Raw genomic sequence first — 15676 nt, 5'->3', positions numbered from 1 at the left:
CCCCCTGACCCCTTCCAGCTCGGCCCGCCGCAAAGAGAGCTCCACGCCAGAGGGTCAGTACAGAACAGAGTCTGCTTCACACATACTGTTATTGTGGCTGTGATGTGATTGGTCAGGCGTTTCTGATAATACTGATGGAGCAGAAAAATCTGCAGCTGGTTTCCTGGTTATATCAGACTGGAGTGCAGTTATTATTTATATAAAAAATATTGCAAGCATAACAGAATCCAGGTTATATTTCACCCCTAAGTTAAAATACATACAAGAAACCTATTTTTAGGACCTATTTTTTGACATTTTTATGAATATTAAACACATTTACTCTAAAATTGTCATTAGTGCTCTTCAGAAATGGTAATTGTGTCTGTGTGTGTTAAGATGACTGATGATTAAGTTTCTGCTCTCAGGAGTTTGTGCTTGTCCATCTTTCTTTTATTCTCAAGCACGGACCTGCATGCGATCGCTGATGAGGTTTTGTTTTGCTCAGATCGAGGCGGACTCACGCACGGTTTTGTTGTGTTGTGGCCGATGAGGCTGTTGCTCTGCTGCTGGATGGTGATGAGTTTTATTTTAGGCTGATCGGTTTGACATCATTCACACTGAGATGCTCTATTGGACATTAATAACCCACACTAACTCTCTGTCTCTGTCTGTCTGTAGAGTACGGGCGGTCCTATCCTAACAAACCATACATCAATGGAAAGATTATTAATTCAGCTTTCAGATGATGTATACATCTCAATTTTGAAAAATTGACACTTAAGACTGGATTTGTGGTCCAGGGTCACAAATGAGCTTGAATGTCCACAAATGGAGGTTTTAGCTCACTTCTGAGAAGAATTTGTACCAATAATATGGTTACATACACTACCATTCAAAAGTCTCTTCTGCTCACTAAGGCTGCATTTATTTGATCAAAAATACAGTACAAATTGTGAAATATTACAATTTAAAACAGCTGTTTTCTATGTGAATCTCTGTTAAACTGTAATTTATCCATAAACATGTAATTTATTTCTGTGATCCGCAGCTGAATTTTCAGCATCATTACTCCAGTCTTCAGTGTCACATGATCTTCAGAAATCATTCTAATATGCTGATTTGCTGCTCGAGAAACATTTCTGATTATTATCAATGTTGAAAACAGTCGTGCTGCACAATATTTCTGTGGAAACCGTGATACATTTTATTTTTCAGGATTCACAGATGAATATAAAGTTGAAAAGAACAGCATTTATTTTAAATAAATCTTTTGCAACATTATAAATGTCTTTACTGTGACTTTTGATCAATTGAATCCATCTGCGATGAATAAGAGTATTAATTTCTTCAAAAAAGCTTACTACAATTTTTTGAATGGTGTTGTAGGGACACACTCATTTAATAGGGGCCTCTTCACATAGAACTAATTTCTGCGATGCTTTTCCATTGTTTGTCCAAGTAAACATGCACCGTTTGTGTCTTTTGCACCTAAAATTGCATCTAAAAATGCAATGCTCAAGAAGACCGTGAGTTTCTTTTTTTTCTTTTATTTCACTTCCCACAAAAGTGTTCTGTGTGGCCCATAAATGAAAAAATGACTAGTAGAGAATGTGTTCATTTTGTCTTCTCTTGTCTCTTCTCTCTCGATCTTCCCTGTGTACTCTTTATCTTCTCTTCTCTCGGTCAGAGTGTCGTACTCTCTGCCACCCCAAGTGTTCCCCGTGTTTGCCGGCGACCTGCGGTCTTCCTGCTGAATACGCCACTCACTTCTCTGAGGCTCTGTGTCGGGATAAAGCCAGCTCCCCTGTGCTGCAGGTCAAAGAGGCCTCGGGTCACATGCGTCTGGAGGGCTGGATGAAGCAGCCCAGGTGCGCTTATGAGCAGACTGCTGTTTGGAATATGTTCCGGGTCAGTTTGACCCAAATCAGTGTTTGAGTCGTCAGAAACTGGTTCATCTGTAACTGATAGACCAATTTCAGTGTTTGTGGGCGGAGCCTATCTGGTGGCAGAAAATGACAGTTTTAACGTAGCAGTCTATTCAAACCATGGAATAAAAAAAGAAAATAATAAAAAATGTAATTCTGAGTTTATATTTCAAAATTCTGACTTTTTTCTTGCAATTCCGAGATTATATCTCACAATTCTGGTATGAAAAATGAACTCGTCATTCTTTCTTTTTAGTTTATAATCCCACACTTCTGGCTTTTTTTCCCTCAGAATTGACAAACTCGCAATTGTTGAGTTGAATGAAGTTATAAAGTCCGAACTAGGAGATGTAAACTTGCATTTGCAAGAAAAAAGTCAGAATTGTAAGATAATATAGGTAAATGTTATGTAAAATGTTATAGGTTTAAATAGTATTTCATGCATGTATTTCAACTGTAGGGCTAATACAATATGTCCCCTATATGAATATTATATTGTTTAAATCAAATTTGTGCTTTAAAAGTAGGGTAATCAATCATAGCAGGTTTCATCCATAGTCTGTCCATTTAAACGTCTGCATTTAGCTTCAAAAGGCGTCTTTGACGACAGTATTATATAAAAATTATTTGCATTCTGATTCTGACATCCAAAGGCACAACAATAAATTTTTTTCTCTTATTCCATGGATTTGACCCGTTTCTCTCCACTTGTTCCCAGCGTTTTTATGCCATTCTAATGTGTTGTGGAATGTGCATACGAAAACAATATTTAATTGAAATAAAATAAACAACTGAAATAAAATATAATTAAAAACTATTTCAGGTAGTTTCAACACTTTTTCGTTTTTACGTTGAAGTACTAAAATAAAATAACTAAAACTATATAGTCGTACTTAAAAACAAACTAGTAAAAATGACAAACACACAAAAAATTACTAAAACTTTAACTAAATAAAAATAAATACTAATCAGAATATTAACTATAATAGTATGTCAGTGATACTAAAATAACTGGGTTAAAAGCAGCTGCACAGAACCAAAAAATATATGTTGGCGTATTTTATGTCAGTTTATACAGACTACATGTAATTACAGATACTTTTATCTTTTATTTATCATGTTAATTTAGCTGGGAATCGAACCCTAATCTTGCTGTTGCGAGCGTCATGTTTCTACAGTTTGAGCTTCAGGAAAGCACACAGAATAAAGTGCTTTTCCACACTTCTGTAGAAAGTTATTGGAAGATTAATACAGTTTTAAAAATCATAATGTGTGAGAATTATTCATGTTAAAGCTTTACTGCTGTCACCTGATGAATCCAGCCGAGTTCAATTTGAGCTGCGCCAAAACAATTGTATTTTTAACATTTATACAATGCCACTGATTGGCTGTTTTCGATGTGTTTTTGTAGGAACGGTAAGAGAGGGCAGCAGGGCTGGGAGAGGAAGTATGTGGTGCTGGATGGGACGAAGTTATCGATCTACGAGTCCGAGCCGACCGAAGGTAGACGATCACTCCGTCAGATCTCTCCACGAGATGCAGCTGGGTGTGTTTTCTGAACTCTGTGTGCGTTTCAGACTCGGTGAAGCCGCTGGAGGAGTTTGAGCTGTGTTTGCTGGACGGTGAGGTGACGGTGCACGGAGCCGTCGGAGCCTCGGAGCTCATCAACACGGCCAAATCAGGTCAGAACATGACTGTGCTCCAGGAAAAATTAAATCATTTTACACATGCATGTGGTTAGCAACATCCTGAGCTTTAGTTTCGCTTCTGATAGTCCCAAACATTGTATTTTAGTGTGTACTGTGGATTATAGTCGATGTGGTGTTTTAGTTTTCATGAATATTTTGATTTATTTTTTTATATATATATTTTTAATGTTTAATTTTTGTTAGTTATTAGTAATTTTGTTGCATGTTTTTGTCATTTATTGAGTTTTGATAATTTTTTTGTTATTTTAAGACGAAGTTAAACTAGTTTTTATTAATATTTTGAATGAGTTTTTATTTTTATATTTTCTCTTTTCATTTCGATTTTAGTTGAAATTTTAGTAGTTTTGTTGTGTTTTTTTTTGTTAGTTATTAGTAATTTTGTTGCATGTTTTTGTCATTTTTATTGAGTTCTTATTAATTTTTTATTTCAGTTTTAGTTATTTTAAGACATGAAGTTAAACTAGTTTTTATTAACATTTTGAATTAATTTAAATTTTTATATTTTCTCTTTTCATTTCGATTTTAGTTGAAGTTTTAGTAATTTTGTTGTGTGTGTGTTTTTTTTATTTTTTTAATTTGTGTATTCAGTTTTTATTAACTAAATAATATGAGAAATATTGCTTTGGCAGCTAAGTAAATAACGAAGTTTTAGTAATTTTGTTGTGTGTGTGTTTTTTTTATTTTTTTTATTTGTGTATTCAGTTTTTATTAACTAAATAATATGAGAAATATTGCTTTGGCAGCTAAGTAAATAACATAAGTTTAGGGGTTTGTTATTTTATTGTATTTCAGTTATTTTATTTTAAGCACTGAATGCTTTTTATGGTTTTAGTTAAATATGATAACCCTGATTCACACTTTTCTGCTCAATCAGTTAATGTTTTTTAAATCATATTTACTATATTTAAATACATTTAGCATATTTCTGCCCACAATCGGCAAAAACAATTGTCAAAAGTGTCATTAGCTTTGTTTAAAGGAATACTAAGTAACTTCATATTTAATTGTTTTGCTGCCTCTTATTTGTCTTCCTGATGTGATTATAGAAATACACCATTGACACGTGTATTTGTTTACACGGTTAATTCATTCTGCTTTTTAAAGTGTCTGATAATAGATGGGTTTATTGAGATAAACGTGTCTGTGTGTGTGTGTGTGTGTGTCTGTGTCTCTGTATGTGTGTGCGTGTGTGTGTGTGTGTGTGTGTCTCTGTGTGTGTGTTGTGTGCGTGTGCGTGTGTGTGTGTGTGTGTGTGTGTGTGCGTGTGTCTGTGTGTGTGTGTGTGTCTGTTTGTGTCTGTCTGTGTGCGTGTGCGTGTGTGTGTATCTGTGTGTGTATCTCTGTGTGTCTGTGTGTGTGTGTGTGTGTGTCAGATATCCCGTACGTGCTGAAGCTGGAGTCTCATCCTCACACCACGTGTTGGCCGGGTCAGTCTCTGTACTTCATGGCTCCTAGTTTCCCAGATAAGCAGCGCTGGGTGGCTGTTCTGGAGTCAGTGGTGGCCGGCTGCCGAGGATCCCGAGAGAAAAGCGAGGCGGACGCGGTGAGTGAACGTTTCCTTCAGTCCCTCTGCGTTCATGAATCCTTCAGAATAATAATCACACCTGTGTCGGCTTCAGTCAGACTCTTTATGACCTCATGAGACTTTAAAACCAGCGGGCTTTAGTTTACTGTATGTCACTGCAGTATTCATATGATGCTAAGATATTAATATAGTATCTATTAATGTTGTCTAATTAGCTTTTAGTTTTCATTTAATTTTAGCTACAGATTTAGTAATTTTAGGTGCTTTTGTCATTTGTATTATTTAAGTATTTCTTTTTATATTTAATGTAATTTTATTTATTTTTCAGTTTGTCATTTTAGAACTTCAATTTCAACTTATTTCAATTCAAGCTTTTAGGTGGAATTCATGTAATATTTATATTTAATTTTATTTCAGCTTTATTTTAATTAACAAAAATGCCCTTGTGAAGAAAATGATGTAAGCAGAATTATTTTAGTATATTATTTATACACTATTCTACTATTTATTATTTTAAATGAGCTTTTATTTAATTTTTTTTTGTTTTCATTTTAAAGTTGTTTTGTGCTTTTGTCATTTTTTAGTATTTTTGTTTTTTTAATTCTTTTATTTTATTGCTTTTATCATTATTTTATTTTAATTCATTTTTATTTTAGTACTTCAACTTAAACTTATTTTATTTCAATTAGTTAGCAAGTTTTTAATCAAATATTAATATTTGATTTCATCTTTATTTCGGTTAACAAAAATGATTTTTAATAGTTTTAATTGACAAGAACAACACTGGGCTCTGTCTTCCTGAACGTTTTTAATATCGGTCTTAAAGAGTATTTTGTCCAATTTTAAGAGTTCACTAGCATATTCCCCTGTTTTTTGTTCATCTGTAATATTTATAAGCATCAGCGGGCAGATTAATGACGGTGAATATACGAAACCAAGACAATACGATCAGATCAGGTCCCAGAAGACATTGGCAGAGACTCAGTGTGTGATGATTGTCTAACACTGTGAGTGTGATTGTGTTCTGAATGCTGTAGGCCGGTGTTAAACGTCAGAAGACTCTCTCGCCGCTGGTTCAGGTAATCAGATGATTGAGGGAAGCTCATCACACACACTCGCTCTCATGTGTGTGTGTGTGTTACCCAGCATGCTCCTCTGTCTGGTGCCCGTGTCGCTTGCATCATCAGACCGTTCCTCTGAATCATCCGCAGACTCCAGTGTTTCCTGCAGCTCAATCTAGAAAAGCAGAAATTCTTGAAAATAATACAAACGCAATGAATAGACAATTAAGACGTCTTTACATTGGGACATTCTCACATGCAGCATGAAGAGTGTAGTCTGATTCACAAACAAATGACTCTTATGAATCGGTTCATTTGAAATGAATCACTCAGGCTTCGTTCACACAGCAAGCTGAAGTGCTCCTTCGTTGTTTTTTTGTTTTGTTTTGTTAATTTGAGGCATGATATACATCAATATGTATGACATGAATTCAGAATTTATGTGCGTTTTTCATGTTTGACTCAAACTGTAGGAAACACTGGCCGATCCTGAACGCAAACGTCTCGCTCGAGCAGCTACTACATCTGTCTGGAACACGTGTGCTTGGCTTCAGCTCCTTTACCCAGTGAACTGTGTGACTTGTGTTTTAATCGTTCATCTCTGTCTTTTATTGTCTGAACAGAAGCTGCTGGGAAACTCTTTGCTGAAGCTGGAGGGAGACGATCGGCTGGATATTAACTGTACTTTACCATTAACTGACCAGGTACAGCACAGTAACACTAAAAAAAATAAAGTAACGCACAGTGTTAGTAACACAAAAAATAATAATAAACCCACAGCTTATACGTTATTCAAAATTGCTCAAAAATAAAAATAGCAAAAATAAATCCACCATCTACACATTATTCAGCATGGTTGAAAAATGTATAAAAAGAAACCCACCAACTACACATTATTCCACACTGTTACTAATAATGAAAACTAATAGTAAAAACTACTAAAAAACATTTATAAAAATCACCTATACAGCATTTATTTAAAATAAAAATCTTGTGTATCAATATATATTCTACCGTTAAAAAAAACAGTTCAAATTAGTTTTATTTTTTTTAAGATATTAATATTTTTATTCAGCAAGGATGTGTTCAGACTTGCATTGTTAGAAAATATTTCTATTTTAAATAAATGCTGTCGAGTTTTTTTTTTTATTATTATTATTTATCAAAGAATCCTGAAAATAGTGTCACAATTTCCGGAAAAATATTAAGCAGCACAACAGTTTCCAGCACTGATAATAAATCAGCATATTAGAATGATTTCTGAAGATCATGTGACACTGAAGACTGGAGTAATGATGCTGAAAATACAGCTGCGCATCACAGAAATAAATTATATATTAAAGTATGTTAAAATAGAAAAATGTTATTTTAAATTGTAATATTTCATAATATTTTTTTTGTTGTTGATCAAATAGATGTAGCCTTAATGAGCAGAAGAGATTTCTTTAAAGGGGTCATATGATGCTTTTGTGTGTGTCTGTGTGTGTGTGTGAGAGTGTCTGTGTCTGTCTGTGTGTGTGTGTGTGTGTGTGTGTGTAGTTTTTCCTTAAAAAAAAAAAAAGGTAAGTTTGTTGGTTAAAGGAGTGGGAATGAAGTTTGTTTTCAAATGCAGCGCTCATGTAAAATGCAGTAGACAGTGATTTAAAAACAGAGACAGTAATGTTTCCTGTGTGAACAAGCTCAAGTCAAGACAAATTTTATTTCTATAGCACTTTATACAATAGATTGTTTCACAGTAATAAACAGAAATAACAGTGTTACTGTTAATGTTGCAAGGTTTATCAGTGATGAAACAAATTCCATTTCAGTTGTAAAGCAGCTCTACAGAAGACAATAGTGTGATAATTCAGATCAGGTCAGTGATCGTGTGTGTGTGTGTGTGTGTGTTTCAGATCGTGCTGGTGGGCTCAGAGGAGGGTCTGTACGCTCTGAATGTCATCAAGAACTCCCTCACACACATCCCGGGACTCGACTCTGTTTTCCAGATCCAGGTCCTGAAGGAGCTCGACAAGCTGCTCATGATCACCGGTCAGTGTCCGTCTCTCTGCTTCACATGTGTGTGCTCTTACTGACAGAATAATGAGACGTTAAAGGTGAACAATAATCACAGACAGTGGTTTACTAGCAGAATACTAGGGCTGTCACAATAAATCGATGCATCGTGATTCGTGGATCGATTCAAAAATAATTGCATGGATTTATTTCGGCATCAGAGCAGCTCTTCCGGTTTAGATGGCTTGAGTGTGGTTAGTTGACTGTGTGTGTGTGTGTGTGTGACAGGTGAGGAGCGCGCTCTGTGTCTGGTGGACATCAAACGGGTCAAACAGTCTCTGGCTCAGTCTCATCTGCCGGCGCAGCCCGATCTCAGTCCCTACATCTTCGAGGCGGTGAAGGGCTGCCATCTCTTCGCTTCCGGAAAGGTAGAGACCCCCCATCAACCCACACAGTATATGATGCTCTTCCTGTTACCAAGTCTAATAGAGGTCCTGTATTTGATCTCTAGTTATAAGTGTATTGAATCTCCTGATTTACACAGAAATACATCTCATTATTCAAGTAAAATTGGTTTTGAGCAGTGTTTCACATTGACTTGTATTGAACCTGGAGGTTTCCTTTGTAGGATCTGTGGATGTAGGCGAGATACAGTATGTAGGATTTTGGACCAATGAGATTTCACTGTGGGTGGAGCTACTGTACCAGCATAAAATGATTGACATACTGTGTTGACAACCCAGTGATTGATTAAAAGTCCTGGTTAGAACCAGTGTTATTTTAGTATTATTTACATAAACTATTACAGCTTTTTTTTAAATAATATTTTGAAATAGCTTTTATTTTTATATTTCCAGTTTTCATTTTTAAATTTAAATTTCAGTACAATATAATTACGTCAGTAACTTTAGTACTTCAACTTATTTTATTTCAATTAGTTGCCAACATTTCTAATTTTCGTTAGGTTTTATTTCAAAATATTTTATTTCAACTTGGTTTCATTTGACAAAAATACCCCGTTAACATAATGTTGTTAAGTGTTATATTATATATCATTTCTGTACTAGTGTATTAATATTTGGAATTGGCTTTTATTTTTTTAATTTAAAGGTTTAATTTATTTTTATTTTAGTTTTAGTTCAACTTCAACTTTTTTTCTCAGTTAGCTGCCAAGGCAAAATTTCGATTTTCATTTAGTTGAAGTTTTTTATTTTGTAACATTTTAGTACAATTTAATCTACCTATTTTATTTCATTTAGTTACCAAGGCAACATTTCTATTTTCATTTACGTTTTTAAGTGCAAGTTGTTCATCTAATATCTGTATTAATTTTAGTACAATTATGTAAAAATTTTAGAACAATTTAACATTAGTTTTTTTTACTATTTAGGTTTCATTTTATTTCAGTTTTAGTTTAATTTAAACTTACTTCATTAAGCAAGTTAACATTTCTCATTTTTGTTTTTTCATCTAATATTTACATTTTATTTCAGCCTTATTATATTGAACAAATATGTTTTAATAGTTTTAGTTGTTGATGATAATGAGATCACGTGTATGTCTGTTTATCAGAGTTTACTGAAGATTTTACTGAAGTGTGTGTTTTTTCAGATCGACACATGCATGTGTATCTGTGCTGCGATGCCCAATAAAATCACCATCCTGCGCTTCAACGACACGCTCAACAAGTTCTGCATCAGAAAGGTGACATATAAGACCCTCCTCATGCACGTCACACACGCGTTCATTCCTCCCTTCACGTGTGTGTGTCCGCTGCTCTTCCGCAGGAGATCGAGACGTCTGAACCCTGCAGCTGCATCCACTTCACTGGATACAGCATCATCATCGGCACCAACAAGTTCTACGAGATCGAGATGAAGCAGTACGTGCTGGAAGGTGAGATGATACACACACACACACACACACACACACTGAAACACACACACACACACACACTGAAACACACACACACTCATACACACACACAAACACACTGAAACACACACTCACACTGAAACTCACACTCACACACACTGAAACACACTCATACACACACACTCTCACACACACACACTGAAACACACACACACTGAAACACACACACACTCATACACACACGCCTCGTCCCACAGCTTCCCCATCTCCATCATCCAGGTGTCCAGCGCGCCGCAGAAAGTCGAGTACCTGCTCTGCTTCCACGGTGCGTGTGTGAACCGTACGAGACGCTGAAGGTGTGTGTGTGATGTCGTGTTTCACTGGTGTGTGTGTGTGTGTGTGTTGTTTGCAGAGTTCGGTGTGTTTGTGGATGCATACGGCCGCAGGAGTCGCAGTGATGACATCAAATGGAGCCGCCTGCCTCTGTCCTTCGGTAAAACCTAGTTTTGTTCATCAGTGTAAAGTCTAGAGAGCTGACGATGGTTTATTTGATAGTTTAGAGCTGTGCACGGAAAAGCAAATCACAGAGAAAAAAACAAGACACATTCCAGTCATTCACATGATTTAACGCAAACAACGATCCTTATCGTGATGCATATTATGGCTGCTCGATTATGGCAAAAATCCAAATCATTATTTTTAATCACAATCATTTGATGTAATTACTCATCCATTTATTTAACTTCAGAAAAAATTATTGTCTTTAACAGTGGATTTCCTAGAACTATAAGTAATTCCACTGAAAAACAACAATGATACATTAACAAATATAAATGTATGAATAATATATTTTTGTAATATATATTTTAAATTATAAATTATTATTATATATAATCGTTTATTTAAATGTTAGTGTATAAATTATGTATAATATTGAAATATTTATATATTATAGTACATATATATTAAATTATAATAATTCAGCTGAAAAATAAAATGAAATTAATACCTTTATTTAGTATGTAGTATATATATATTATATATTTTTTATTAAATATATAATATTGTAATTTGTATTATATATTTTTTTTACATATTTAAATTATTTATACTTATAATATTTTAAAATATTTATGTAATATATGTAATTTATAGTATATAATTTGTCTTGATTATCTCATTTTCATAATTGTTGGAAGCAAGATAATTAAAAATAAAATTAAGATTAATTGCCAATCTGACAAAAACAAGCATAATCTCAAAAAAAAAAAAAACTTTTGATGTCAAGATTTTCATGTATTTTTTATGTATTATTTACTGTATTAATTCATGTTTCTGGTCTTATTGTGAATGACGCATCAGTGCATATTATGCTAAAGAACTAAAAATGTTGTTGTAATCTAAAATGGAAGCATAATGTTAATGTAATATCTATTTAGGCATCATTTTAGCAGTCTCACATCAGCTCCTGATCAATAAAATCTTATCCCGTCTGTTTTCTCCACAGCGTACCGAGAGCCGTACCTGTTTGTGACCTACTTCAACTCTCTGGACGTCATCGAGGTTCAGAGTCACTCTGCGCTCGGGTAAAACCGCTGCCCCGTCTGGATTGGTTTTGTTCCTGATGTTTGTTAGAGACGCTCTGAGTGGTGTGTGTGTGTGTGTGTTCAGGCCTCACGCTTACGCTCACCTGGACATTCCTAACCCGCGTTACCTGGGTCCGGCCATCTCGTCCGGCGCCGTGTATCTGGCCTCGTCCTTCCAGAACAAGCTGCGTGTGATCTGCTGCAAAGGAAACCTGAGTCAGGAGGCATCGACTGCAGAGCCGCAGAGAAACGGCTCCACGCGCAGGTCAGTGTCACGTTTCTCTGGAAGAAGCTTCCGTAGGGGCTGATTAATCTTTTCTAGGTCGGGGGAATGATTTTTCCATAGGCACAGCTAGGGCTGGGAGATATGGCGAAAAATTTAAATCTAGATTTTTTCAGAATGTTTGACCGATTCTCGATGTTTTTAAAAAAAAAAAAAATTTTTAACTACAGCTTGATTCAAGTAACTTTTTCTTTATTAGCTCTCTGTTTAACGAAAATTCTATTCCAAGTGCACCACACACAAAATTTTAATAAATATTGAAATACATATTTTTTTGTGAAAAACAACAAAAAAAAATTAAGGGGGGGGGGGGCTAAAGTACAATTTTTTTTGTTGTTGTTTTTTTACTACATTTTTTTTGCATTTTAATTCTAAATATATTAAATTTTATATATATTATAAGGAGTAGAAGTCCTTCAATATAATTAAATGAATATATTTTAAAATTAGAATATTTTATAATATATCTTAGCGTATTAAATCAATAAACCACAATCAATTTTGTGATTCCAGAAGTTTTCAAGAACTATATTTTCTTAAATAAAAACAAAAGCTGTTGATGGGGAAAAAATTTAATTAGAAATATTAGTTTTTTATAGCATTTTAATTTACTTAAGATTATTTTAATATACAGTACAATTAAACTAAATTTATTAAGGATGTCACGAATAAAGTGAAAATTAAATGAAAAGTCTATTGCGGCATCAAATTTAGATCTGCTAATGATGCATCAAAGCATGCGTTTTTACAGCGTTCCGCATTGTATCCAATCACACACGATTCTGTTGAGCTTATGAATGCGATGGCCAATCAGAGGCGTTCAGATGAGTCATCAACTCTCGCGAATTCTATCATAAACAACAAAGTGGAAATGTATGTGCGATGTAAGTAAGAGATTAATTTGACATTGTTGGCAGCTTCATTGATTATAACGGGGGAGTTTTTTGAGCGTGCTTAAACTCACTCGTCATGTTCTTTGATAATGTAAATGTTCTTTGCTTGCTTTTTGTGTATAGTTTGTGCTGTTTGAATAACCGTAGAAATGAAAGCGGTATAATTAGTAACTTATAATGTTTTTATTAAATGATGATCACGTTATATACAAATTCAGTCGTATTAAAAATATTTTGTGACGGCACCCATATCTGGTACTTATGGAAAGCCTTTTTCTGCCTCTCTAAATATTGTGAGATAAATTAAGATGCAATTACTTTGTTTTATTTTTTTTCATTGGGTACCATATGTGCTTGCCTGAAAGATGGGGTTATGATGTGTGTGTTAATAGATTACACTAACATTAGGCATAACATTACACTAACTTATATAAAGAGCTCCAGGTTTGCTGTGCTTGTTTGTAGGGCTGCACAATTTGTCCAAAAAAAAAATCATTTTGTGATTATATTATATGAGTAACATTTTACAGTAAGGTTTCAATTGTTAACCTTAGTTAACCACATGAGCTAACAATCAACAATACTTCTGCAGCATTCATTATTCTTAATGTTAATGTTAACATTTACTGAAGCATATTTAAAATCAAAATTTGTATATTTTTATTATAGTTAATGCACTGCGAACTAACATGAACAGTGAACAATTGTATTTTTATTAATGAAAATTTTTTTTTTTTAAGTTCTGTTAAATATATTGTTAACAAATGAGACCATATTGTTGTGTTATTAATATATGACTAAAATAATTGTTACTATTATTTTGATTATTATTATTAAATAAAAAGTATTAAAATAAGAAATATGTTGTAATTAAAAACTATTAAAATAAGTTTTTATAATCTTTTATTTAATAAAATAATTTTATTTTATAGTAAAAATCTGTAAAAGTACAACAGTAATATTTATTTCTTAATTTGTTTGCTTTAAAATCGCTTTTTTGCGGAAAACTGCTGTGAGATCTTAGAGCTTCTGTTTTGTTGATTTATAAACTATTCTTATTACAAATTTGGAAGTTGGTTGGCACATGTTGCTCTTTCGAAATGTATAAGCGACTTAAATATACAAAGATGAGTTCATATAGGCGCAGCGTTTACTGCAAACACTGGCGGATCACGAGCTGCTCGTGTGTACATGAACACAGTGCTGCGCTTCACTCTCAAACACACAGCACGCAGATTTATTTCATTAAATTGTGTCGATGTCAAATCAGGTTTGACGTTAATAACGATCGAAACATTTAAAGTCATTGGCATCAAACCTGCTGCACCTGCAATATCAGAGTGAGATTTGAGGTGAATAATGATTTAAATGCAGCTCTATCTGACTGTGAACAACCCCATGTGACCTGAAATCTGTCTGTGATTGGTCCAGAGTTTCTGACTGTGTTTTTCTACTTTACAGGAAGAAAAGTGCTTTCTTTATTTGTGCGAGGGAGTGACAGATCATGAGCGTTTAAGTGATGAATAAAGTGTTTTAAAGGAGAATATCCTGAACCCCGCTCAGTGTGAGACTAGATTTAATGTGGCGCACTGAAAACGTTCTTCCTCAGCTCTCATTATATCATTATATTTAGGTGTTTTCAGAAGCTCTTGTTCATAATGTGACTGTTGCTCTCCTTTTATAATGTTATTTAAAAGCATAAATGTCTTGAAAGTAGACACGTGCTGGTATTCGGTTAATGCGATATATCACGGTAATGAATATGCACGATATTGTTATCGTGGGCACTTCGAAATACCGTGAATAATTATTTATTACAAATTATTCAGATTTTTTTTTATGCATTTTAAGAATATTTTTCCTATCAACTGGTCACGATGCACAACACTGACCCGATGTTTTGATTCTTTATTGTTCGGTCACACTTTACATTAATGCTCTATTAATTAACATTAGTTAATTCATTAGTAAACATAAACTGCCAATGAAAAATTCTTCTAAACATTCATTAATCTTAGGTAATTTCAATATTTAATAAGACGTTGTTAAAATCAAAAGTTGCAACTGTGTTATTTAATGAACTAACAGTTGTATTTTTCAACAAAGATTAATAACTTCTGTAACAAAAATGGAGCTATTGCTCATTATTAATGTTAATGCATTAATTAAGGTTAACTAATGAGATCTTATTGTGAAGTGTTACTTATTGGTCTTTATAATTCTTTTGCACTGTAATCAGTGTGACATTTTTTACTTTATACTTTTTTGTGTATTACTTTATTGTATGTAAATGTTCGGTTCTTTTTGTTTTAAGAAAACCTGTTATACTTCATGACAACACTTTTTTGCAACTAAATTTCAATACCGTGATAATACCGTAATAAAAGCATTAGCAATTAATCGCAACATGAAAATTTGATACCGTCATATGCCTAGTTGAAAATGTGTTATTGTGGATATGACGGATGAGGAGACGTGTTTCTCACCATTCGAGGGTAAGTTGCGCACATGAGTCTGAATCTTCACTGGTCTGATGGGCTTGTGGTTTATTATTCATAACTGTACAAATATATTTAATCTCCTGTCACTGGTGAACGTCTGTCAGGTGATTGTGAACTCTCTGCTGCGTGTGTAAACCATTCAGAATTTGGGATTGTTTTTGAAAGAAGTCTCTTCTGCTCACCAAGGCTGCATTTATTTGATCAAAAATACAGTAAAACGTGAAATATTATTACAATTTAAAATATTTGTTTTCTATGTGAATATCTGTTAAACTGTAATTTATTTCTGTGATGCGCAGCTGTATTTCCAGCATCATTACTCCAGTCTTCAGTGTCACATGATC

At 34.0% G+C, this 15676-nt stretch overlaps 2 protein-coding genes across 2 annotated transcripts in view; one reads left to right on the top strand and one right to left on the bottom strand.

The window, feature by feature from the left end:
- The window catches only part of cita (citron rho-interacting serine/threonine kinase a), an 84434-nt gene that overhangs the window by 63250 nt on the left and 5508 nt on the right, over positions 1 to 15676 (top strand). Inside the window, exons 32-44 of the mRNA XM_016556183.1 lie at positions 1670 to 1850; positions 3319 to 3410; positions 3485 to 3589; positions 4990 to 5159; positions 6826 to 6906; positions 8095 to 8230; positions 8483 to 8622; positions 9806 to 9898; positions 9982 to 10105; positions 10281 to 10394; positions 10482 to 10562; positions 11577 to 11655; positions 11741 to 11920. Of these exons, the coding sequence (XP_016411669.1) occupies positions 1670 to 1850; positions 3319 to 3410; positions 3485 to 3589; positions 4990 to 5159; positions 6826 to 6906; positions 8095 to 8230; positions 8483 to 8622; positions 9806 to 9898; positions 9982 to 10105; positions 10281 to 10394; positions 10482 to 10562; positions 11577 to 11655; positions 11741 to 11920 (1576 nt within the window). The remainder of the gene's footprint in view (positions 1 to 1669; positions 1851 to 3318; positions 3411 to 3484; positions 3590 to 4989; positions 5160 to 6825; positions 6907 to 8094; positions 8231 to 8482; positions 8623 to 9805; positions 9899 to 9981; positions 10106 to 10280; positions 10395 to 10481; positions 10563 to 11576; positions 11656 to 11740; positions 11921 to 15676) is intronic.
- LOC107743064 (myotubularin-related protein 3) overlaps positions 8219 to 15676 on the bottom strand; it is a 47978-nt gene continuing 40520 nt past the window's right edge. Inside the window, exon 21 of the mRNA XM_016556168.1 lies at positions 8219 to 8270. The gene's annotated coding sequence lies outside the window, so the exon portion shown is untranslated. The remainder of the gene's footprint in view (positions 8271 to 15676) is intronic.

The sequence above is a fragment of the Sinocyclocheilus rhinocerous genome, unplaced genomic scaffold (genome assembly GCF_001515625.1).
Source record: "Sinocyclocheilus rhinocerous isolate Xijiao unplaced genomic scaffold, SAMN03320098_v1.1 scaffold737, whole genome shotgun sequence".
NCBI classification, from domain to species: Eukaryota; Metazoa; Chordata; class Actinopteri; order Cypriniformes; family Cyprinidae; genus Sinocyclocheilus; species Sinocyclocheilus rhinocerous.
This window is presented reverse-complemented; position numbering and strand designations above follow the sequence as displayed.